The sequence below is a fragment of the Petaurus breviceps genome, unplaced genomic scaffold, assembly GCF_028583685.1.
Source record: "Petaurus breviceps papuanus isolate PSGF00001 unplaced genomic scaffold, PetGlider_PUasm1.0 189, whole genome shotgun sequence".
Lineage (NCBI taxonomy): Eukaryota > Metazoa > Chordata > Mammalia > Diprotodontia > Petauridae > Petaurus > Petaurus breviceps.
The window spans coordinates 18,402,565-18,429,459 of NW_027185809.1; the positions used below are offsets into that span (position 1 = coordinate 18,402,565).

The 26,895-nt window shown below is 36.8% G+C and overlaps 1 protein-coding gene across 1 annotated transcript in view; it reads right to left on the minus strand.

Moving 5' to 3' along the window:
* The window catches only part of SYNE2 (spectrin repeat containing nuclear envelope protein 2), a 493,787-nt gene that overhangs the window by 48,719 nt on the left and 418,173 nt on the right, over window positions 1-26,895 (minus strand). Inside the window, exons 97-102 of the mRNA XM_069091728.1 lie at window positions 26,512-26,606; window positions 23,931-24,165; window positions 22,119-22,313; window positions 15,707-15,832; window positions 8,188-8,343; window positions 2,610-2,768 (exon numbers count right to left, since the gene is read on the minus strand). Coding sequence (XP_068947829.1) covers window positions 2,610-2,768; window positions 8,188-8,343; window positions 15,707-15,832; window positions 22,119-22,313; window positions 23,931-24,165; window positions 26,512-26,606 — 966 coding nt within the window. The remainder of the gene's footprint in view (window positions 1-2,609; window positions 2,769-8,187; window positions 8,344-15,706; window positions 15,833-22,118; window positions 22,314-23,930; window positions 24,166-26,511; window positions 26,607-26,895) is intronic.

Sequence of the window (26,895 nt, forward strand, 5' to 3'; positions counted from 1 at the left end):
AGGGGATCACCTTCACTACAGTAGCAATCTCAATAGGGCTTATTTTCGGGGGAGGGCTTATTTTAGAGGAATCTTACACAGTAAGGGGAGGGCTTATTTTCGGGATAGGTCTTATCATCGGGGAAACACGGAGTACCTGTGATTTTGTCACCAATAGATATCAAAGATATATCATATCACATTAAACTGTTGCATATCTCCTAATTTTTACACTCATTGCTGTCAATATTAGACCATTTATTTTAAATATATCTTGTTATTTGATGTGTTAACAAAGAACATACATGACTTATTTTTTTAATAGTTAGTTGTATTCCAATATAATTGGTTTCCATTGTAATTATATGTATTTTAGGAATTAAAAATTAATTTGAAATAATTAATATGAACACATAATATTAATATTTAACATTGATGATAATAATTATATTGAGTGATTTAATAATATTAAAGATGCTCTGAAAAAAGGTTCATAAACTGACAGAGGGGCCAATGACATAAAATACTTAAGGACCTACTAGAATGTGAGCTCCTTGATAAGGGTACTTGCCTTACTTTTCTCATTACATCTTTACATGTTAGCAAGGTGCTTTGCCTAGAGTAAGTGCTTAATAAATGCTTTTTTTCACCCATTAATTCTTTCTTTTCTTTTGTCTTTAAATCCCTGGGAGCTAGAAAAATGTCTTGCTTGTAGGAGGCACTTATTAAATGTTTACTGAATCGACTACTGAGTACAACCAAATCAAAATGTACATTTTAGCTAAATCAATTCAAAACCTATGTCAGATATGATTGAAGGCTTGACTGAGAGGCACTGAGTAGGAATGTAACCCCATCATTTCCAAGTTCAAGTGGTCTTTCACTTCTAATTCTGACCTTCCAGAACTCTACAAATGGCTCAAAACCATTTTATTAACTTGAACAATGCAATACAATGAAAGAGCATTGAACTCAGAGATTTCATTATGAATACTGGCTCTGACTCTTATATATTTTTAACTGTGTAGATGTCACCTATTTTTTCTGGGCCTCATCTTCCTTGTCTGCAAAAAGAGAGGGGTGGATTAGATGACCTCTAAGGTTCTTTCCAACTTTAGATCTATGATCCTAAAATCCTAAGGGACTGTTTTATCCCCTGGATTCCTTGGTTTCAAGATCATCTGTTACCAATACAGACAAAGCTGACTTGCCCATGTACATATGGCCCCTCTAGCCAAAATAAATAAATACACAGATGATGCTAGTCTTTCCCAGTGAAATTATCTTCATGCAACTTAGCTGTCTCTCTAAAATTAAGGAAATTATTTCCCAGTTTTTGTTTAATCTACTATCACCTAACTGAAAATGTATCTCTACTCTGAGGTACCACATCTCACCAGTCAGATTGGCTAAGATGAGAAAACAGGAAAATGACAAATGCTGGAGAGGATGTGGGCAAGTCGGAACACTAATGCATTGCCGGTGGAGTTGTGAACTGATCCAGCCTTTCTGGAGAGCAATCTGGAATTATGTCCAAAGGGCTATAAATACTTTCATACCCTTTGATCCAACAATACCACTCCTAGGGTTATATCCCAAAGAGATCATAGAAGTGGGAGGAAGACCCATATGTACAAAAATGTTTATAGAAGCTCTTTTTGTGGTGGCAAAGAATTGGAAATTAAGGGGGTGCCCATCAATTGGGGAATGGATGAACAAGTTGTGGTATATGCATGTTATGGAATACTATTGTGCTATAAGAAACGAGGAGCAGATGGTCTTCATATTTACCTGGAGAGGCTTATACAAACTGATGCTGAGTGAGAAGAGTAGAACCAGGAGAAATTTGTACACAATTACAGATACAATGTATGTGTGATCACCAACTTTGATAGACTGGACTCTTCTCAGCAATGCAGTGATCTAAGTCAATCCCAAAAGACTCATGATGGAGAGAAATATGAGCATCCAGAGAAAGAACTAGAAAGAACTGAGTTTATATCCAGGTGGAAGCAAAATACCTGATCTTTTTCCTTCTCTTATTTGGTTTTATGTCCTCTTTACCATTTTTCATTCCAGCTGATACAATCTGTCTTTATAACCTGACTAATATATAATGTGAAAGTATTTACAGATCCTATACTTGACTATATGCTGCCATGGGGGGGGAGAGAAGGGAGGGGGACAAAATGTGAAACTCAAGGAATTGTGGAATTGAATACTGTAAACTAAAAGGAAACAAATTAATTAAAAAAAAGAAAAGTTGAAAAAAATGTATCTCTAGAAATTATTTGGGTTTAGTCTCCCAATTCAAAAGATTACATGTTTTCTGATTTCTTTCTTCTCTCACCTTCTGTAAATCTTTCCACATTCCTTGTAACTCCCCCCATCCCACCCCTGTAATGCTAGTGCTTGTAAAAAGTTATTTGCACATTCTTTTTCCCATTAGACACACTGGCCTTAGCACAGTACCTGGAGGTATTTAATATAATACATAATATAATATATATAATATATTATATAATAATAATAAAAGTAGGCCCTTAATAAATGTTTGACTTTGCCTGGTCTTCAAAGATATTCTCCAGAAAAGTTAAAATCCCATCATCGAAATTTGCTTCCTACTTTACCTTCTGTAATCTTTCAATCATTTCTTCAATACTAATGTCTGCTGTCTGTAGAACTTTGTTTTCCATCTGAACCAGCCATGCACATAAGTCTTTATTCTTTTCATTGAACACAATCCAGGAATTTAGTCTCTCTTCAATTTCTTGTTTACGCAGTGAAACCTGAAAATGAAAATATGTTGTTGGACAGTAAGTTACTCAAAATGAAGCCAGATAACCAACAACATTCAAATAAAAGTTATGACCAAGAAAAGAAAGATATCTATTTCTTTAAAAGGTGGTTAGGCGAATAACTCAATGGTTTGTAAGACTTACAGAGGATGAGATAACAATAAACATGAGCAACAACTACCACCCAAAAAATTATCCCTGTAGGCCTAAGGCCTGTATTTTCCCTTTTAAAACACCAGAAAATTAGGTTAATGCTCTCTCTGAAAAATTTGGTGAAAAGAATCACTTCAGCTCAGTAAACAATTTGCATTTTCTTATCATAAATACAGTGGGGAAAGGGGGCAGCTAGGTAAGGCAGTGGATAGAGGATGGGAACTGAAGTCAGGAGGACCTGGGTTGAAATTCGACCTGAGACACTTAATACTCTGTGACCCTGGACTAGTCACTTATCCCTATTACCTGCAAAATAAACAAATGAATGAATAAATACAGTCCTGGCAGATAATGAAAAGGTAAATAGCATATATTAAGTACTGGTCAAATTCCCTCCTTTTGCTGTCCCTTACTCCTGAGATCTAAATAGGGACCCTCAACTTTAGGTCATAAGGCCCACGTCCCTACCCTGGCAATGGCCAGACCTATTTGATATTTTAAGATCCAGCCCAGATTTCTTATGCAAAGATACCAGAAAAGGATAGGCCAAATGATACGTTCTGTTATTTATATCATAAAAATATTATGCACTATATGTGTCCTCCTCATCCCATAATTCAATGAGACTAAAACTGAATTTCATACCCTCCCCACCTAAAACTGCCCTCTCCCCTTTAGTTCCCTAGTTGTAATTGAAAACTTTTGACACACCCTCTCCTTCACCTCTTTTCTACCTTCCTCCATGAAGTGGTCTTAGAGTCTAGAGATTTTAAGCTCCCTGAGATCTTATTTCTCAAGAAAGTATGTTAATATTTAAGGCATTCCCTCCTTTTAAAATTCAGATGTTTTATTAAAAACTTAACACAAAATATCAATACAATTAATTCAAATCATTAACTATTTGCATTTAATTGAATTTCAGCACAAAGCATAACTTTTTAGTGTCTCCCTCTAAATCTCCACTAAGACTGTCTACTCTCATTTGCTTCGTGTCTGGTCAAATTATATACTCCTACTTCTCTTTCCATTTGAATGATTCCATAAAGATTTTTTCCAAAAACAAATTTTATTGTCTTTCCTCAGACTTGTATTTTTGAAAGATCATCATTTAGAGGAGGGATTAGACTTCTTCTGTTTGGCACCAGGATTCAGAACCCAGTGGTTTCAAAGAGGCAAACCTATGCTTGATGAATGGAAAAACTTCCTAACAAATTTTTGTTTTTGTTCAGTGTCTGACTCTTCATGACTGCATTTGGGGTTTTCTTGGCAAAGACACTGGAGTAGTTTGCCATGTTCTTCTCCCGGTCATTTTTACAGAAGAAGAAACTGAGGCCAACATGGTTAAGCAACTTGCCCAGTGTCATATAGATAGTAAGTTTTTGAAGTCACATTTGAACTCAGGAAGACTCTGACTTTAGACCCAGCACTACATCCATTGTTCCACCTAGCTGCCCCTTAAGTACTGAAGGGCACACAAAATTTTAGTCAAGAGACTAAATTTTCAAATGAGTCTGTTGTATGCAGAAATTTAGTTTTCAATTTAGTAAATATTCCAAAGGTCTAAGGAAGCTATAAAAAACTATTTGCTCATCCATTAATTAATCAAAAACATTTACTAAATTCTTTATGATGAGTTAAGGTGGAAATACAATTAAAGGGGAAAAAAACCAGTCCCAGCCCTCCAGGAGCTCACTTAATATATACTTGCAGTTCTGTAAACTTAAAGAATAGACAGAAGGTAGTGTCATTGGGAAGGAACTAGTAACTAGGGGGACCAAGAAAAGACAAATGATATTTGAGCTGAGACTTGCAAGAATTTGGGGAAACTAAGGTGAGGAAGTAAAGCTTTAGAGTCATGGAGGGGACAGTCAGTTCAAAGGTAGAGATAGAGTATCGAGGAGATGGATGTCCTATATGAAGAACAGAAAGTAGTTTAGTGTTGGTGAATTTTAAGTGCACCAAGGGTAGCAAAGTGTAGGGAGACTGGAGAAGTAGGAAGGGGTCTGGTTATAAAGAGCTTAAAATGCCAAACAGAGAACCTTTCATTTAATCCTATATATAGTAGGAAGTAATAAGAGTTTATTCAGAGTGTGTGTGTGTGGGGGGGGGAGTGCTGCTGGTGGTAACATAGTCAGAGTTTCACTTTAAAGGAATATCCCTTTGACAGCTGAAGGGAAGATGGATTGGGAGTTGAGACACTTGAGGCAGGAAAGACCAATTAGGAGTCTAATGCAATAGTAAAGGTGTTATGGGCCTAAACTGGAATGGTGTGTATTTGTGAAGAGTAGGAGTTTTATACTACCATGAAAGTAGAAAGGACAAGATTTGGCAACATATTTAAGGAAAGCAGAGAGTTGAGTGTGGCACCAAGATTGTGAATGGTGAACAATACCTTTGATGAATAGGGAAGTTCAACAGAAAACAAAAAGAGGATGTGGGGGGGGGGATAACAAGTTCTGTTTCAGACATATTGAGTTCAAGTCACCTATGGGACATAGTTCAAAACGAATAAAGGTTTTTACAGCAACTTCCTGAGAATGTTAGTCTGAACAGAAAAATTAAGTGTATGAAAATCCACCTTCTAATCAGGGTAATAATGTGACACCAGAAGAGTGGAAATTCCATTTCTATAAAACTGAAATAGTTACACACTCTATAGCTTTCTAGAGGCAGGTCCAAATTTAAAGAGATCAAATAAATTAATGTATTTATCATCAAAGACTGATAAAATGACCTTTGTGCGACACAGCTTTTGGGCTGGGCAGCTAGTACACATTATCTGATGCATAGGTATTAATTTCAAAAAGTGTTTGCTAAATTCCTACAACTCTGGAGACAAAAATAATGTAAAATGCTATTCGCCCTTGGAGGCTAGAGGGAAGAAAGGGGAGAAAATGTACACAGAAACTAGGCATGGAGATGGGAGATGATGAAATGTTTTGCTGTAGGTAAAGCAAGTAGGTTGGTTTGACTGGGAACCTTAAGGTCAGTGAAGGAGAGTAATATGGAATCAGTTAAATAAGTTGGAGTAAGATTATTAAGGGCTTTAAAGGCTTTAAGTACTGAAAAAGCAATGGTAATTTAAAATAATGACGCACAAGACTTTACAAAGTCCCACTCTGCTGCCTTATTAGTGGAGGTAAGCTTAGATGTAAAGAAAATCATAAAAAGACTGCTAGAAATTTCATTCCTAAAAGATATGGCATTTATTCCAGGATCTTGAGTGCATAAATTTAGCAATGACTTTCTGGCTATAAATCTTTGTATTTTGCATAGGATGAATCAGAGAACCATTCACTGAACACATCTGTTCAATTGTGGTATATTGATTCCATTAATTTTACTATTAGCAGCATTAGGTCACCTAGTTTCCAGATTTCCTCTTCCCCGAAAAGGGCGACCATTTTAAAAATAATCTTTACAGATTTAAAAAATATTTTCTTTTTAAATACACTCAAAACTGAGTTCCACTGAAATGTCCAAACCCCAAATCAGTCTCCATTATTGAGATTAGTTTTCAAAGCAAAACAAGGAACTGACAACATTTTATGATTTTAGTGATGGGGTACCTGGGATCTAGATCAATTTGTGAAACCAACTTGAAAAACCAGTCTGTTCAGTTGTAACTGCAATATGTCCTTTCCCATCCTAGAGCTCTGCCCCTTCTCCCTATCCCACACTCCACCTAGGCAGCACCCTGTGACCCCTTTGTTCTTACTTAATCTCTTGATTTCTTCCCAGGCCTGGCTCACTCCCTCCTTTGTCCTTGCCTTTTGTCTCCTTCAACCTGGCCCAAATCTTATCTAACCATCTCTTCACATGCTCCTCTTGGTCAGCTCTGACCTTTGTCTATGCACTGAGGCCCCTCCCATCAGATCAGCCCTGACGATGGCAGGCCTACCCTTTAAAGGTAAAAGCCTGTACCCCTCTCACTTGCGGGTCCCCTAAAGGACTCTTGCCCGCTTCAATAAACTTCTACAACTCTCACTCCAATTAAGCCTGAGACCTTGAATTCTTTCCAGACTATATTGCAGGTTTTCTGGTCTTAGATAAGATCAGAAATCCTGCTGAATCTATTGGGATCCCGTCCCCCATCATTTGTATGTGGTCTTCCCAGGTTAAAATAATTTTTTTTCTTCTATTACAGAAATTTAGACAAAATAATTTTTACATTTAAACACTATTTGCCTAATCCACAAAACATGTAAGAGAAGAGGTTTTTTTTTTTATTACATTAATATACTTACAACTGTCCATAGTTCTTCTACTAAAATCTTTAAGTATATTTGGTTCCTTTAATTCCTTCCAAATCTGACTTAATAACAAACAGGCAATATGCTAATAACCTCAGGGATCTCATTAGTAAGTAGAGGTTAGGCACTCAGATGTATAAAAGACAGCTTTTGACATTTCTTTTTTTTTTTTTTTACAATTTTTTTTTTAAGCAATCGGGTTTAAGTAACTTGCTCAAGGTTACATGGCCAGTTATTTCTGGGTGTGGTGCTAAGCTTCTGAGCCCGGGGATTTGATCCAGGTCATCCCAACACTGGAGCCGCTCGCTGAGCCACCTGGCCGCCCCTAGACATTTCTTCTTTAAAGAAATTTATTTAAATTTACATCAGAGGGTCACAAATGAATTCAAAATTTTCCAAGTGACTTCATCGCCCTGAGTTAAACTCATTTTCTCTGTTCTAGGGAATCAGTCTGGACTCTCCTATCAAAGTGAACTGGAGGGAGCAGCCAGGTGAAGTGAGTAAGAGCACGGGCTCCCGAGTCGGAGACGTGGGATTGAATCCGGGCTCTGATACTTAGTACCACACCTAGAAATAACTGGCTGTGTAATCTTGAGCAAGTTACTTAACCCCAATTGCTTTAAAAAGAGAAAAAAAAGTGAACTGGAGAAAAAGACCCCCTCTTCCCTTATTACACCCGTTATAAATTTTCCACATTTTTCCTTTTTATCTCTTCAACAGAGAGCAATCAAGTACCCGTGGCTTCCCACCCGGGCATGGCGAATTTTCTTCAAGCAATTTTCTTTAGATCATTAAGAGTGAGCAAAGCTACAGCCTGATGCCTTCTAAACAAAGGTTCAACTTTGAACTGTGTAGCTCCCCTCTTAAGAAACAACAGCCTGCCTATTCTTTTCCTGAAATACCCTCCAGATACAAAGAAATCAAGCTTCTTTCCACTAGGTCTGACTTTAGGAGACATTTCAATAACCCCCTAAACAGGCATGTCCCAGAGTGAAAAGACTTACTCGTGAACAGAGCTCCTCCCATTGTCTGTGCAAATGGTCTATTTGCTCCTTCAAAACCATCACATCTTCCACAAGAATGTACCTGGTTATGTCTGCCTTCATGATATTAAGTTCCTTCAAGGTCTGAGCCCAGTTTGCCAAGGTGTTCTCCAGTTCCTGCATTTAAACACAAGAGAGGAAGGGGAGGAGGAGGAAGTGGGAAAAGCCTTCAGTCAAAAGGACAGTTGTTGCCAAACTAGTAGGCTAATCCTTTGATTGGATTTGGGGGAGGGGAAATCAGGAAAGGGGAAGGGAGTTTACCACTGAGGAATTTGGTCATGGCTGGAGCTTTGATTTCCAGTTGTCCAGTCTTTTTTATACCTTCTCTACTGAAATTTCTCCTTTCTCTGAGGTTTTAATCCTTCTTGAATAGATGTGGGAAACTTGGGGCTTTTACACTGCCTCTAGCGCAACATAAAAGTCAAGCGCTGGTTTAGTGTTATTACAGAAAATAACATCTTTAAAGTTTTGTATGATTAAAACATTGTTTTTGACCTTTGTCACACTGCAGGAATTTCATCAGAAAGTGTGACTTCCTTTCTTCAAAATTCCGGAGATATACTGTTGCCACTGGTTATTACAGGAGAAGAGATTACTAGATCCCCTTATTTTAAGAGGGGATCTGTTGGTTTTCATTAATTTTGGAAAGAAATAGTATCAAAGTTCATAATGGAAAAGAAACCAATTACTCAACATTTGTCCTTAACTGGTCTGGAGAAAAATAGAGATTGTGAATAAGGCAGTTATATGGGTATTAAGGTACAAAGTCCTTTACAAATATTATTTCTTTGGTCCTCACAACCGTTTTATAGATGAGGAAACAGGTTGAGAAAGATTCAATGACTTGCCCAGGGTCACACTGCTAGTGTAGTACCATGCCTTGATTAATGCGAGCAAGACCCAAGTAATAATTTTGGAATGGACCCTTTATGAAAAGGCCATGTGGCTGATGAGGACACATGTTGGGCTGAGCCAGCACCACCCATGTCTCAGGTATAGCAATAGCAATAGCCAGCAACAGCCCCGATCTGGGGCAGAACCTTAGCTTATAAAGGGGGCCTTATGAAAGCAGTGATTGGTCAGTACACACCTTGAAACTCCCCTGCCTGATCCAGAAGCCCGTCCCACTAGAAAACTTACATACAAACTATATAAGAACCATAATTAACATACAATTCCTTGTATCCCAGTGACCTATTTCATTTAAGCAACACTTTTAAATCCCAGATGCCTCATGTGGTTACAGAATCTAAAAAAGAGTTTTGCTTCTCCAGTTCAGATCTAGAGGTGACCAGATAATTTTGACTTAATATAAATTAGTACAATTACTTAAGATTAGTGCCATATTTTGAAACTAGCATAATGGAGTGAGACAGAAGATCCCCGAGATTAAAATTGGAAGTGGATTTTAATACCGAGGGACTGCCAGAGTCACATACCCAAATCAGACAGTAAATTGGCATGAACACTATGCCAGTTTTTAAAGAGATTACAATAGTCAGGTTACATAAAATGAAACTACAATCAGTGATTGGTCAGTGTGTATTTGAATTTTCCCTCCAGTTTTTCCTAGGCTGAGGTACAGGGAACCCAGAATTGGTGGAAATGAGGACTATCCTGTTGGGGGGAGAGGGGGCCAGGGAAGAATGGGGCAGGGATTTTACCCTAGGCTGAACCCCCCCCCCCCCATGTATTAATTAGAAAAGGGAAGGGTAAAAGTTATGCTAAAATGCCTGCTTACAGATCAATGGAAGGGAAGAGTAAAAAAAATTTCCTAAATCCTGTACCTGTTATAGGAATCCTTTAAAATACAAAAAAACCTTTTTTTTTAAATTGATTTTATCTGCCCTTTGTAAAATTATCAGACAGATGCATTAACAAATTAACATTAGCTTCACCCTTACCACTATCTTATACAATCCTTGTGCTAAAATCCAAAATCCATACCTCTGATCTTGTTCTCAAACATGCTCAAATCACGAATTCACATAATAGGAAATTTTTAAAGCCAGTTTTATACATCTGTTTTTAATCCTAGATGTCATATAGCCTGAACCTGTTGCTCTCCTCAAACTTCACATCCTAATCAGGCATCTATTTCATTACTTTTTTTTTTTGCCTTATTACTAATCCATCTTCTTCTTTGAAGGATTTTATCTATATTTATTCATTTATTTGGCCCTGAATATTACTTCTCAGTGAATTTGCTATAGAATAAAAGAGGGACAATATCACAACCCTTGCCAAAAGGAAAACTTCCTTAGCCTTGTTTGATTGCAGGCATGAGTCATCTCTGATAGTCATTAAGGTAGTCACCAGGTGATGAAAGCAAGGCTTAGGCATAAATAGGTGGGAGGTTTTCTTTTCAGAAAGAAAAGGCACAACTGGGAAAGTCAGAGAGATCCCACCTCGGCAGTGTCTGAGGTTGTCCCCAAACTTTTCCAAGCACAGACATCCACCTTGAACAATTTGTAGCCTGCAGCCTCTGCCATCCCATTATTGGCTTTTATAACGATTCCTGTAATCAAGGCTTAGAAGAATAGTAAAATTTACAGTCCCTCAAATTATTAAATAGCAAAAAAATTATGGACTAGTGTCCTTCAGATAGGGCCATCTAAAATTTGATTGAGCTATTAATTACAAACTCAAATTACAAATCTTTCTGCCTTCCCAAAACTTCCTCATGCTCTCTCAACATACTTCTAAAGCTGATATCAACTATCTAGAAACAGGAGGGACTGGATGAACCCCATTTGTCCACTAACCTTTTCTGCTTTGTTCAACTTTTCATAAACTTTAAAGACAGTTTGAATTAACCTGGTGTTAACATGGTATCTATCTTTTCTCTCAACTAAAGTAACTCTGATTAACCTAAATATCAGGTACCCAAATACCCCATCATTTCAAGCACCTGATCATTCCCTCCCCTTAAACAGCTGGGACCCAAAATCATTTGGGGGAGATCTGTAGGTTTTACAAAACTTAGAAGGGGATTCACAGGGTCTTTTCTTCACATAATTACCAATAAGTAGTTTTTTCCCAAGCATGCTATTGTAAATACTTGATTTATGAATTGAAACTTAAAAAGAAAAACTTAAAAGTGTATGATTTCTTAAATTACAACATTTCAGAATATCATAACTGATACTCTGACATGGTCAGAGTACTTCATCCACTATCATTTTCTTGTTCCTCTGACAGTATAATTCTTAATTTAACAGCATTTAGAGTATAAGAAACTGCTTCTATTATAACATTCATAATACCAATGCTTACCAGTAACAATATCAGAAACAATTATGATGTACCTAAATTTAAACTTCAAACCAAAATCAAGTAATTACCAATCTGGTGATCTTAATTTAGTAATTTCCAAATTGTTTTGCACAGAAAATTGTTCATCCCATAACCATTTACACAAACCTCACATCTAAGAAAGGTTTCACTTAAGTTTGACAAACATAATAATTATAAAATAAACCTTCAAATATGGAAATTTCCTAAAACTAATTTGGTGTAAAAATGCTCCTAATATAAATTTCCCAAGACATTGTATATTCATACATCCAAGTTAACATATATATCTATATCCTTAGATGACTCAACAGCTTCAGAATAGTAATAAAAAAAATTATTTTTAACATCAGTTAATAATTTTTCCAAATTACATAATTTAGACAAAATTTTAAATGAAATATCAACATTATTATTGCCTGTTTGTAACCCAAGTATAAGTTTAAATTAACAGATTTTATAACATAAAAACCCAATACACATGCAATACAAAATTCAGATAAAAAAAAATACCTATAATACTATTACTACTTCAAAAAGGTTTAAGTTCACTTAGCTAAATAGACTTTTAGAAACATAATACAGTCTCAGAAAGAAGGCAACAAAATAAAAATGAATATCAGATGACTTATGCATTAATTGACTTTATCAATTCTGGCATGGATTCAAAGTTAGAGAGATACCAACATATGCCAGTCATTGTATTTTATAATCAAGTGTTTCACAAATGCTATTAAATTTTCCTTTTTCAAATTCAAGGAACAAGTCAAGCTGAGATAGAAAAAAAACTTCTTTTTTTAATCAATCCCAATATCCTATTTCCAATTTCTTAATGACTAATTCTCAGAATTTGCAAAGATATTTTGTAAAGAAATTGTAAATTTCCCAAATTAAAAATTTCAAATTATTACAACAACAGGGAGAATTTTGGTGGACCTTTTGAAAGTGAGCTTTGAATCTGCCCATCTCAAAGCTCCACACTAAATTGGCTTTAATTGGTCAGGCCAGAGATCTAGCCTGCCTGCTTCTTTGATCAGAGGGGAGGTATTCCCGAAGAGGGCTCAACCTCCCCACCTTCCCAGTGCTCAGGAGGAGGGGAAGGACCAGCACAGTAAAAAGTTTAAAACCAGGCACAATACTAGTAAGACAGTATTTGAACTCAGTGTTTAAATGACTCCAAATCTAGAGTCCTATAAGAACACAATGTTTGTTGAAGGAAGGTTTTGTTTTTATATGAAATAATTAAGACAAATTGTTCCAAACTAGATAAACTAAACTGGTCAAAACACCCAAGGTCTGTTTTTTCACATTTCATAGAGCTGGATTCATATCCATCTACTGAAATCTTAAAGAAAACAACAGTTTTATTTAAACCAGTAAAGAGAAAGCTGTTGGTTTGCCAAAGCAAAAGAGCTGTTTTAACAAACATTCATTTATATCTAACCAAGACGAATTTGCACACAATTAAGGGAATGGCAGCCTGGCTTAATTAATAGTAGTCTTCAATACACAAGTCCTATATCAGACACATAGTAGTTGGATTGGGCCAGTCACTTAACTTTTCAGTGTCCCAGGCGATTGCCTAAGATTACAAATTAAAGAATGCTTTAGAAAGTTTCCTTATGGGGATTCCTACTAGAAGTAAAGAAAATCACAGGTCTGAACAACAACAAATAAAGATCAACAGTTTAGGAAGCTTTTCCATAGCATGGAGATCATTTAATTACATCTTTCATTCGGAGTAGAACCATAAAAACTCTTTTTATCTAGCAGCTCTTATTTCCCAAATACTTTAACGTATGATCTCACTTTTTTAAACCTTGTGAGGAAGATGGGGGACAAGTCATGAGCTCAGTACTAAAGTACTGGCATCACTTCCTAGGGAGAGCAAAAGTCTAAGTAAAAAGATAGTTCAAATTCTACCCAGGAGATAGGGGTGTTCACAACCTGCTTAGAGATGTTTTAAGATATCCATCTATGCCAGCTCACTAGGTCGTGGTTTTGTAGGAATTTGTTTGCATGTAGTCTCCCTCATTGTGTTGTGCCTGGTTTTCTCCACAATCCCCTCTCCCCCAAGGAAGTGAGCAGACTCTGCCCTCCCCCACTGGGTCTCTGCCCTTTCCCCTGTCAGCTCACCTGCATAGAAGTGGGCAGGCTTCTGGGTCTGGCAGGGGAGTTTCAAGGTGGGTACTGACCAATCACTGCTTTCGTAAGGCCCCCTTTATAACCTAAAGTTCTGACCCAGATCGGGACTGTTGCTGGCTGCTACTGCTACTGCTATTGCTGTACCTGAGACATTGGTGGTGCCGTCTCAGCCCAACACATGGCCTGATCAGCCACATGGCCTTTTCATAAAGGGTCCATTCCAAAATTATTACTTAGGTCTTGCTCGCATTAATCAAGGCATGGTACTACAACTGGGGCAGTTAGTTGCACAGTAGATAGAGTGCTGGGCACAGTGTCAGGAAGACTCATCTTCCTGAGTTCAAATCTGGCCTTAGACACTGACTAGCTGTGTGATCCTGAGCAAGACACTTAACTCTGTTTGCTTCAGTTAACCCCTCCAGTATCTGCATAGAAAATCCCAAATAGGGTCATGAAGGGTAGGACATACTCAACAATAACAACAAAACTCTCCCATTAGATTAGATACCCCTTGAGGGCAAGGGCTGTCTTTTGCCTAGTATCCTCACAGTTTAGCACAGGGCCTGGCACATGGGAGGTACTTAATAAATGTTTATGATTGGTTTATTTTGGCGAATAGTTTAAAAATAATCAGAAAAATATAAGAATTTTACTCCACTATCCATGCTAATGAAAAGAATGGATCGATGGCTGGAATAATCCAAAGATCCAAAACATTTTTGTTTGGTAATGAATTAAATGAATTTTTTTGAGCAAACATTTATAATCGGCTAAACTATATTCTATGAACACTCCACATATTTGGTGTGGGGGAACACCATAGGAGGAAAATGGGTTGGTAATTAGCAAAAATCGTTTTGGATCATCTATGTAGATTCTTGAATTTACTCAATTTATCATCTTGGTAGGGAGAAAGGCTGTGACTTTTACATTGCCCAGGACCCTAACAGTATAAAGTTCTAGGTAAAATTCAAAGTCCTCTATTCAATTCTTTCCATTTCTAGGTCTGCTGCCTATCTCAGTTGCATAGGAAGCTGTGGAATTGTGGGACTGTGAAATCACAAGTAAAAACTTCAAATTCCAAGTTAAATTGCTCTTCTGGAAAAGGACTACTAACTAAATGCCTTCCAATTTTCTCTTACTGATGTCCATATTCAACCAGAAAAATCCAAAGAGTGACAGCTGTTAGGGTCCCTATTTTCTTTTTTTTTCCTTTTTGGAGGGCAATTGGGGTTAAGTGACTTGCCCAAAGTCAAGTGCCTGAGGTCACATTTGAACTCAGGTCCTCCTGACTCCAGGGTCAGTGCTCTATTCACTGTGCCACCTAGCCACCCCAAGGGTTCCTATTTTCTTGTCATTGTTTGGTCAGGGGCCATTCACATAGTTTCCTAACCCTTTTAATTGAGAAACTGGATAGAAGGAATGTTTTTAATTATTCTCAGTATCCACAGCATATCAAATGACTGATAGGGAACCCCATTCTAATTGGTCCATTTTTCCACCCACATGATTAGCCTTCTTGGTCCCCATGTCAAAAAACCATCTGTCCTAGAGTTTTTGACACTGAGATACCAAGTCAGGTGAATCTAGTCTGGTCAGTTTTGTGATAGTGCTTTGTTTGATAGAAAAAAAAAATTCTGGCCTCTGGAGGGAAAAATCATTTTTTAAAATGTCCCTTTTCTCATTTTACTTTAAAGCCAAGGCTTTTTTTTTTTTTAATAAATGAACAACTTTCAGAATAAGTTAGGGACCTCTTTTGCTTTGGGGATTACTTGAACAAAATGATTGAATCCTCAGGGTTAGCAAAATTTTATTTCTGTTCTTAAAAAAAAAAATGTCATTTGCACACATTAATCTCCCAAAGCATTGATTTCAATTTCTACAGAGATCAGAATGTCATGTCAGACAGGAAGGTGAGTATTTCTTATGAGAATAAAATAAGTCAGTTGGACTAAAGAAAACAGGAGGGCAGAAGCAAGCATCTCCGAGATGTAGAGAACGTTTCAGGTATTACTCTGTAAAATGACTCCCATTTCAATACCTTCATCAGTTCCTTTTCTTTATACAGCTCCTCGTATGGTTCTGGGAGACAATCTTTAATTTTTGCCTTTAAGGTCTGCAGCCGGCCTTCCAGTTCCTGGATTTGCTTTTCAGAAATGTCCCAGGTCTGTTTGAAAAACATTGTTAAGGAGAGATCGTGAATAGCCTAGTTAATAAGGGAACTCATTCTGTGTTCCTCTGGTGGTATTAAATGTGTTTTACAAAACAAGCAGAAACCCAAATCTTGACTTTAAATAGATTACAACCTAAAGAAAGGAACCAAGACCATTTGTGAATTATATACATTGGGTACAACTGGTCCTTAATAAATGCTTATTGATTGATTTACCAATGATTTTGTCAAAGATGGTTATTCACATGTATTTAATTTTTTTTGCATAAGAAGGTATTAGGCAAGGTGTTAGGAAGAGGATACAATTAATAATAATAATAATAATAATAATAACTAGCATTTATAAGGAGAAGGATATGATATATAAACAATAATAACAGCAATAATGATGGTAACTAGCATTTATATATAACTTTAAGGTTTGCAAAACACTTTCACTATGTTGTCTCATTTGACCCTCACAACAACTCTGTGAGGGAGGTGCTATTATTATTCCCATTTTTCAGATAAGGAAACTGGCTGAGAAAGGTTGTGACTTGTCTAGGGTCACATAGCTAGCCAGTGTCGAAGCCAAGATTTAAATTAGATGTTTCTGACAATTCCAGAACTCCTATCTGCCAGGCCACCTAGATCCAAAGGAAGTTATGACAAAGAGTTTTACAATGTAAAATATATGCAATATACTACGTATACAGGGGGCATATGTATGATACAAAAGAGAATGTTATAATTGTATTGGGGAGGGAGGTTCAGATTGTGTTATGAAAAATTTGAGGAGGGACAGGTTACATCAGCACGGAGAGAGGGTCTTAAAGAAGATTTAGTGAACAAGACACCCAAGTTGGTTCATAAACATTTGATAATGATAGAATTGCAGCAGATAGTTGACGGGAATATTTTTCTTTTCCTGAGTCTCCTGACACATAGTAATGTAATGTGCTCAGTGTAACATCGTATAATGCTGACACAATTTGGGTTGGCTCTCCAGTTAAATAAAAACATTTCTCATCTATAATTTAGAAAGCTGGAAATTTAAATATCAGAAACAGAAGAAAACCAAACGGTGAACAAAAAAAAGACTAAACAGAATTAAAACAAACAAAACCAAACAAATAAAACAATGGCATGGATTCATAGAGCTAGAGCTCAGTGGTATCTTAGATTCTAACTTCCTCATTTCACAGCTGAGGAAACTGAGACCCAGGGAGGTTAACGGGCTATGTCTAAGCTAACATTAACAGAGGAAAAATTTGAACTTAGGTCTTCTGATTCTAGAGGTGTACTAGGTGGTGCAATGGATAGAGCACCCCTCTTAGCATCAAGAGTCCTCTTTCTAAGTTCAAATCTGTTCTCAGCGACTTACTAGTTGTGTGACCCTGGGGCAAGTCACTTAAACTTGTTTACCTAAGTTTTCTCATCTGTAAAATAAGCCAGAGAAGGACACAGCAAACCGCTCCAGTATCTTTGCCAAGAAAATCCCAAATGGCGGCATGAAGAGTCAGACATGATTGCAAAAAGGACTGAACAACAACAAAACTTCTGACTCCAGAATCAGGAGTCTTTATGCCTTACCACTTGCACTTTGATCATAGGAGCCCCCCACCCCCATACCCTTTACTCAGAGCCTATTTAATTATTTTTATACATTTCCAGGAGATTCAGTTATCTGGTTTCCAAATAGAAAAGAGAACAAGACCATGCTATAGACAGGTACACTGAGAGCTCTGAAAGGTGATAGCTTGCAACTTGACACCCAGGTGTCATAGATTTAGAGCTGGAAGGGACCTCAGAGGCCATCAAAACTAAGCGAAAAGATGTAGAAACTATAATAGACATTAAGAACTCAAAAAAATATGGCAGTCCTCAGAGGGTAGCAATAAGGAAGGAATTATGTTATAAAGGCGGAAGTTCCTAAGAATTTTTTATGTCACAGACCCACTGGCAGACTAGTGACGCTTATGGTCCCCTTACTCAGAATAATGTTTTTAAATGCATAATATATGCATATACTAAATGCATAATAATACAATATCTGACTCTGTGACCCCATTTGAGGTTTTCTTGGCAAAAATGTAAAAATATGTGTGTATACATATTATATGTTGCTACAAATGAAACTAATGATATGAAAATATAGTTACCAAAGCATTTTTTATAAAATACAAGTTCATAGATCCTCAGTAAAGAACTCTTGGTAGAGGAGAAAGAGTTCTGGACTTAGGACCATAGATTTAGAGATAAAAACTGCCTCAGAGGTCATCAGGTCCAACACTTTCATTTTACAGATATGGGCCCAGAGCAGGGAAATAGTTTGCCTTAGGTCACAAAGGAAGTAAGTAGCAGAGCTCAGATTTGAACTTAAGTCTTCCAACTCTAGATCCAATGTTCTTTTTATTTAATAATATTGCTTTCCTATTTCTATACCAGTCAGAGAAACTGATTTCAATCTTTACTCAAGTAATATTTGAAAAATTACTTAGTTGAACACTTCTGGTTAAGATAGTGATGATAGAAAAGGAAGGAAGGAAAGAAGTAAGGAAGGAAGGGAAAGGAATAAAGGAAGGAAGGAAGAAAGAAAAAGAAGCAACGAAGGAAGAGAAAAAGGAAGGAAGGAGGGAAAGAAGGAAGAAGTTTATGGGTATTTTGAGCTGAGGAAAGTCATGTGCCTGGTTCTGTGGCTGAAACATAGCCTCTACTCTAGAACCTGGCTTGTCAGAGCAGCAGGGAACCCCCTATGCCACCCCCCCCCCAGGTGACTAAATAAAATGATAGATCTTAGCACTTCTCAGCTGTGGCCTTCTAAGAGGCCTGAAGTCAGTGCCTGGCAATCTCTGCAGGAGCCAGAGTATGAAAGAAAGCTAGCATAGCATCCATACAGCCCTACTAGAGCAATAGCAGAAGATAGGGATAGGGCCATGGTGGGACACAGTGCCAACACAACCCTACTTCTCTCCCATAGGAAGGCCCTCCAAGAGACTGTCACTTCTGTTGGAGCCACAAGCAACAGACAGGGTCAATAAAGAGCCCAGGGGGTCTTAGCACCAATGACCTAGGTGGAGGCCATGGCAGGGCAAGAGCCAGCTCCTAGTTGGTAATTATAGAAGAAAGGCCAAAAGGTCTTGGGTCACCAAGACCAAGGATGAACTTATTCCACAGAATAAAGTGTAACCTATAGGGTAAAAAAATAGACCTTTAATAGAATAGGAGACTTAAGCATTCCAAATGGAAAGGTCAGAGCTTATTAGAAATTTTGTAGCATAAAAACAAGATTCAAGAAGAAACTAGAAAGGTAAATAATGTAACCAATTTGAAGGTACTAAGCAATGATGAAGAATTTCTTTACATAACCTTGGGCAAGTTACTTAACTCCAATTGCCCTCCAAAAAAGCAAAAAAAAAAAAAAAAGAATTTCTTTACGCTATAACAGGGAAGAAGAAACAATTGTCCTTTCAGAATCTTAATGGCTTCAGTGATCATAGGGACAGAGGATTTTATTCTGTTCTATTGGTTTTGACAGGACAAATAAAAGAGAGAGCAAAATAAATATACTACAGAAAAACTGAGGAAGGAAGAGAAACTATTTTACAAAAGTCACTGCTGAAGAAGTCTACAATCATGGAGGTGGGGTGGGGGAAGCAAATGTCTGCTTCATTTTATCAGCATTGGGCAAAGGAAGAGTGATAATACACATAGAGTTTGGTGCTAAAATACATTAACTCAACTGGACAATAGGCAAATATCATGAGAGGGGACAGGAAAGTCAAAGTTAAGGAGAGAATAGTCACCACCAAATAAAATGATCAGGAAATACATTAAGAATGGATTACAGAGTGAGAATGAATATAAGAACTAGGAAAGGGGCTTGGGTTTGTGGAGAGAGAAAGGGCAGAAGAATAGAGGCAGAGAATTTCAAATGATGATTTCACATGCTGATCAACTCTGTTTCTTCACATCCTTCTTCATTGCAAAAAGAAGAGGGGAAGAGGAAAAAAATGTGTGTATATAAATATATAAACTAAAAATGTAACCATGAACATACATGGCATTAACTCATTCATAAAATGAAAGAGGGTACCAGAATGAATTAGAAAGCAGAATCCAATAATATGATACTTATAAGAAATACACTTGAAACACAAGGATTCACAGGGTTAAAATGAGGAACTGGAGCAGGATTAATTATACTTCATGTAAACTGAAAAAAAGTAGAACTATTAATAAGGATTTTTGGCAAAGTAATAGCAAAAATTGTTCTTCAGTTATTTCAGTCATTTCTGACTGTCTTCGACCCCATTTGAGGTTTTCTTGGTAGAGATGCAGGAGTGATTTGCCATTTCCTTCTCCAGCTCATTTTATAGATGAGGTAACTGAGGTAAACAGGGTAAGTGACTTGCGCAGAGTCACACAGCTAGTAAGTATCTGAGAGCAAATTTGAACTCAGATCTTCCTAATTCCAGGCCAGGAATTCTCTCCAATGGGCCACCTACCTGTCCCAATAGTAAAAATAGACATAGGTAAAAGAGAGAAACTACTTATCACTAGTTTAAAAGAGAAAAACTAGCATAACTAAGGAAACTAGTTATTTTTAGGCAACATAGATGCTTAATATATACATACCTAATGCCATGTGTATGAGTACTTATGAGTACATAAAGGAAAATTAAATATAGGTCCTTTTTCAAGGCTCTGTTCTGGGCACTCTTCTCTCACAATATAATTTCCCCTGACCCCCTTATTAGCTCCCATAGACTCAGTCTCTTTGCAGATTATTCTCAGATTTATTAATCCAGCCCTCTTAATCTCTAAAATTTTTTATAAGAATGATGTAATGAGAATATCCTTGACGAAAATGAGACAAAAACAAAGAGACTTTTGATGGAATGTTTCTGTTACATACCACTTCCTTATAGTTATACAACTATCTAAAGTAGAGAGGTTATAAGATTCCCTTTTATTTCTTAATTTCAAGAAAGAATTTATTTTGGTAGAGTATAAAATACAGCTTCTGTCTCATCAGACAAGACATCTCTCATACATGCATCGAGATCATGTAAAATTCCATCATGGACACAACTAAATAAATAACTTTGTTGAATATCAATTTGCTGAGTCCTGACATCAAGCAAGGTACTACGCAGAGTGATAATTATTCACAAAAGGCATTTTTGTTAGAAAGCATCCCTCTCATATAAGGACCAAATAAAAAGCGAACTGTCCTACTAACACTGAAGTTCTCCCAATGTTCCTATTCACAAATGACATTGACCTGATGGCATCAAGCTTTAGAACACTACAAAGCCTCCTTTGTGAAATCCATAATAAAATTAAATGAGAGATCATTTATAAGGCACTTTGCAAGTCTTAAAAGATTATATAACTACTACCCTATTAATGTCATTATTAAGACTTCTCTAACCATTCACATTGAAAAAACAAGTTAGATTAAAAATATTTTTATGAGCATATAGTGACATACAGCTATCAAAATCTGAATGGGCAGCCCTTCCTTTAAATTAATCTTGGATAAACAAGTGGTATGTTTATCTTAGAAGAACATAGCATTGGGATGGCTAGGTGGTGCAGTGAGTAAAGCGCCGGCCTCCGAGTCAGGAGGATCTGAGTTCGGTTCTGGCCTCAGACACTTAACACCCACACAAAAAAACTAGCCGTGTAACCTTGGGCAAGTTACTTAACCCCAATTGCCCTCTAAAAGGCAAACAAACAAATAAATAAATAAATAAAGAAGAACATAGCACGACCAAAATTGAGATTAGAATGGATTCAAAGCACTGTTAAGTTTTCCAAATGGTTCTATAGGCTATATCATGGGACACCACAATCTTGGAAAAATTAAAATGACAAATATACCAAAGAGCTGTGGAAAATGGGCATAACCAAGCTGCCACACTGTACCAGAAATCATTTATGAAGTTGTTATTAAAGACATTTCTGAGAGCCATATGATTGGGGAAAAAAAAAAGGATGGGCCAGTCATATAGCAAAAATCAGAGGCAATAGACAAATAGATAAAAAGGCACCTCAAGAAACAAAAGAGACAGGAGAAATGCCTCAAGTACATTTAGGTAGTTCCTTTGTGTAACTCCTATGGAAAAGTCACACCGAATGAGAGAGGGTTAGAATCTGAACTCATAGAATAAAAAACCACACCTGTGAAGTCATTGATCTAAAGTATGACTCTCCTAAGAGCACAGAGCAAAATGGAACTAAAATGCACTTGAATATTGTAGATTAAAAAATGTAAAATAATTGGATTGTTTACCTCTATAGTACTTTGGAATTCTTTACTCATCTCGGTTACTTGAAGTTGGCAATTCCTCCAGGTATCCTGCAATTTTCTGATTTCTTTGTCAATGGAATCCTTGATCTCTGGGTCAACTACTGTCAGTAATTTTCTCCCTGCTTCTAAGGTGAGTGCACAGGTAGTTTGCCGTCTTTGAAGAAGTATTTCTTTATTCTAAAAAGCAAGAAAAATAATTTGCTTAGATCAGTGGATCTCCAATTGTGGTCCTCAGATCTCTTGGAGTCCTTGAGTTCAAGAGGTCTATGAAATCAAAACTATTTTCATGATAATACTAAGATGTTATTTTCTTATTAAAATATTTCTTCATTTTTTCAACTATCTTCAATGAAAAAATAATTTTTATGTGCTTCAACCCAAATAATCTATAATAACAGATTAAATGCAGAATTAGATAGAATATAACTGTCTTCTATTAAGCCAGATATTAAATAGATTTGAAAAAATATATATATAAAACAAAGCACCTCTTCTCACTAAATTTTTTTTGGTAGAGTTATATTTTATTAAAATGTTATGATTTATTGCTGTTTTAAATTAATAAATATTTTAAGAATATATCAGGCTTTATTTCTAATATAACAAATATCAATAGATAGAGCCCACATAAACAAAAGCTATGTGTTTGATAATTTCTAAGAACGTAGAGGAATTCCTCAATAGCTTTTAAGAGTTATAAGTTTAGTCTTGAGACTAAAAAGCTTGAGAACCTCTCATTGAGATCAATGCTATGCTCAGAATTTGTGTGTTTTAGTGAGTACCTGTGTTTTCTTAATTTTTAACAGCACAAACATATAGGAGATGAGGAAAGCACAAGACTCAAGTGTGTGTGAATATTACACTTCCTCACTGTATTAATTAATCATTTAATATATGTGACCAAGTAGGGAGCAAACTCCCAAGTATATACCCCTTGAAGAAATTCTCTTCAATTCAACATAAGATCTAACCAGGCAGATTAGGTAGTCAGGCAACAAACATAAAATGCCAGGTGCCAGGCATTACAGTCAACCCTGGGATTGCAAAAGTAAACAAAAGAAGGACAGTCCCTGGCCTCAAGGAGCTTACAAAAAAAAAATCCCAATTGCAGTTTGAAAAAATCCAGAGAAATAAAAAAATAGTCATCAGAGGATAAGGAATTAGAAGGGTCCTCAATTCAGGGGTTATTAGAAACTCATGGAGTTGGTGCCACAGGCATAGAGCAGAGGTGTCAATGATCTCTGATTATTCTAGTCTAAGTGGTAGCCACCTCCTAACCCAGAAAGTCAGTGTAGGTCAATTGTGTTGAACAACTTAGGGTAATTTACCTGAAATAGAGGAGAAGGGGGAAAAACACCCAAAAGGGTATATATATTGGAAAGTAGAAGACATTACAAGTCTAAAAATGTGTTTATATGTGAAATTCTGGAATTGCTTTGGGCACGAAGACTATTTCCTGCTTTTCTTTGTGTTAGCATAGTGCCTGGTACATAGCAGGCACTGAATAAATGCTTATTGACTTGTTTCTATGAAACTATCTAACTAGTCAGGAATCTCTTTAATTAATAAAAGACCTTATTTGGACTTTTGTAGTCCAAATACTGGGTTGACTTTGAAAAGATTCTAGTGCTTCAACAAGTATTTGGTTCAATTTTAAAAAAAATCCATTTTCTTATGGTTTAAGCATAGCTTACTTTGTTCCCTGGAATACCTGAAGATGGAAAGAATTTTAAAAACTCTAAATTGAAAACCCAAACCTGTCAATGCCCCTAAAACCCATTCAATCAGCAATACCTTGAGATCATGAACAAGACTTTTGATTTGGCAAAGACTATAAGAATCTTGGCTCTTAACTGCAGACAGGAAATGGTCAGTATCAGTGAGGAAGTGGGTCACATTGTGTAGAGAAACATTGAAGCGTCGCCATTCTTTCACCCTCTCGCTGATGGTGATCCTCCTCTGCTGAGCCCTTTGGGTAGCATCTTGCCACTGCTCTTTCATCCTTGTGAGTTTCACCACAAATTCCGTTCTTAGGAAAGACAGAATACTCATTGAGAATTATCCCAAAGTATTTTAACTTGACTTGATTTCCCCACTTGGAGGGCAACAAACAATGGCATGATAACTGAAACTTGGGTTTGTTATTTGTATAGGCAAAAATCTCAACAAATCTGACAGTCTATAAGTCCTAAGAAGTCGACTGAGCCACAAGCTAACACATAGTTAATATTTGCTACAAGGTCAAAACTAAGATTAGAAACCAGGTCTTCCTCACTCTAAGCCAAACACTCTATCCACCACAGCATATTGCCTCTCATTTATTTACATAAATCTGAAAAAGCTTAGTATCAAACATATTTTGAAAAAGAACAGGAGGAGATGTTTGGGTTTATCTTGATATTGTGCCAACATAGTGATAACGTTCTCTAAAACAGAAGCTGCTTTTAAACACTGTATGCCAAAACATAAATGATTATCACAATTATAAATGAGCTGAATGGAACAGTGATGAACAGGTAGGCATCTTGTAATGTGGTTGATTACCTGAATCCGACATGGTACAAAAACATCAAGAGTGTACTTCCTGCAGTTCTACTACTTCAACTTCTTTTAAATAACATATTCCAAGATGGAAGATGACTTTTCTTTAGCATAGGAAAGAATAAATCTTGGTTTATCCTCCTCATCAGATAAAAAAGATTTAACACTGGCACAATTTGTTGGATTTAATTGTTGAACTAGAAAGGAATGTGATTTACTATAAAATTTAACAATTTCTCTTGGAGAGGGTTCAGAGAGAGCTACAAAGATATTCATGGAGGAAAAACAAGCAAACCAGAAATTAAAGGGAAGAAGATTTAACCAACAGAAGAAAATTCTCACAGGTGACAATAATGTAGAAATTACTGTGTCTTCTTTCTCCACAGAATACGGGACAAGAAGAAATGGGCTTTAGCTTCAACATGAGGAATTAACATAAAGAAGAACTTAATAGTCAGGCATCAACACTAGGATGTATTCCCAAGGAGATCAAAGTAACCATCATTAGAAGGCCTTTTAAAATAACAGAGATTGTTAACAGCTAGGGTGACTTAAATATAAAGCTTAATCAAGACAAGCGTACGGGTTATTTGACCTGTGAAGGAGTCTTCAGTCCTGTAATTCTAAATATATGAATGTGGGGGAAAGGAGGAGAGCAGGGGAGCCCTCATGATTTGTTGTCTAGAACACCCCCTATGAACTATTCATGGAGCTCTGGTCACTTCCAGAAACACACACAGACAAACACACAGATATACGTGTGTGTGTGTGGGGGGGGGGTCTATATTATTAAAGAAGATTAGTGATAGCACCAGAAAGAACTTCCCACTCAGGACACAGGTATGACTTGGCCCTCTGGAGCTTTCTCCCTTCCTGTCTGCTAAGCATGTCAGGACTTTGAAAGTCTCTCCAACTTCTGGTGGGGAGATGAGGTGGAATTTCTTTTCCTCTTGCACCCTGGTAGCAATGGCAACTGACCACACATAGTGATGACTACATATCTGGATCTCAGAAATTTAACTAACTCTTGTGATTTGTGTTTCTTTCCCAGAGCACAGATGACTAAATAATAATTCTGACATGGATGCTTTCAGCCTTGACAACTACCTCATGGGCTTGAGAAGTTTGGAGTCACTGGAGGTCCAGTAGGACCACCGAACCCCCCTGAAATTTAAACGAGGGTCTCCGACATTCTCCATATGCTCAGAAGATGGGAAGAGAGAAGGAAAAGAGACTGCAAGTTATCTCTTTAAAATCTACTGAATAAGCAAATCTTCACTCAGTGGCTAAGCTTCTGATGTAGCTTCTGCATCCTGTGTCATCCCAAAGTCCTTTAGCAATACACACACACACACACACACACACACACACACACACATACATTTGCATGTACATATCTACAAGTGGCCCAAAGAGTTAGGCTTTAGCTTCATGCAAGCTCTAAGGGGTATACTTTAACCAGGATAAATTAGGAGGATCCCCATTATAGATGGTACTGAAGGACTCACTCTATCTGCTTGTTATTAGTTACACTGAGGGGAAAACCTTAGAATTCAAGATTTTTGGTAGATAAAACTCAAGTTCCTTGGAACCTACCATTTCCTATAAAGACATATACCCCAACATACTGCTGTGAAAAGCGTATAGAAACTTTAACAACTACAAGTGAATAAAGAGAACCTAGTGTTGCATATAGAACTATGGTATCCACTCCCATAGAGCCCTTCCTAACACAATGTTTAGATGCTGACTTCATTAAGTTTCACTTGGTGGAAATCCTTTACCTGCTAAATTGCCATCGCTATTTCTCATTACATACCAAGAAGCACCTTACCTCTTCTCTATTTCTGGTGTATTCAGAAGTTGTAGTGACTGGCTGACAAAACAGTCAACAACTGGCTGATTTACAGAAATCTCAGCTTGCAACATCTGCAAATATTTCAAAAAATGAAATGAATCAACATAATTAATTTTATTAATTTGGACTTATATTTTATTTAATAATTTGAAAATATTAATTATTAATTTGACATTCTAAATAAATACAAAGATAATATCAAACTGAAACCCAAATCCACAAATTCTGAACAATTTACATTTTTATTTAGAAAAGAGGGAAAAAAAAGCATTTCACAAAAAGGAAACTAGAAGAAGTGATTTGCTCAATGCCTCCTAATTTCTTTTCTGGCTATGTACTATAAGTCAATGTGCATGCTAG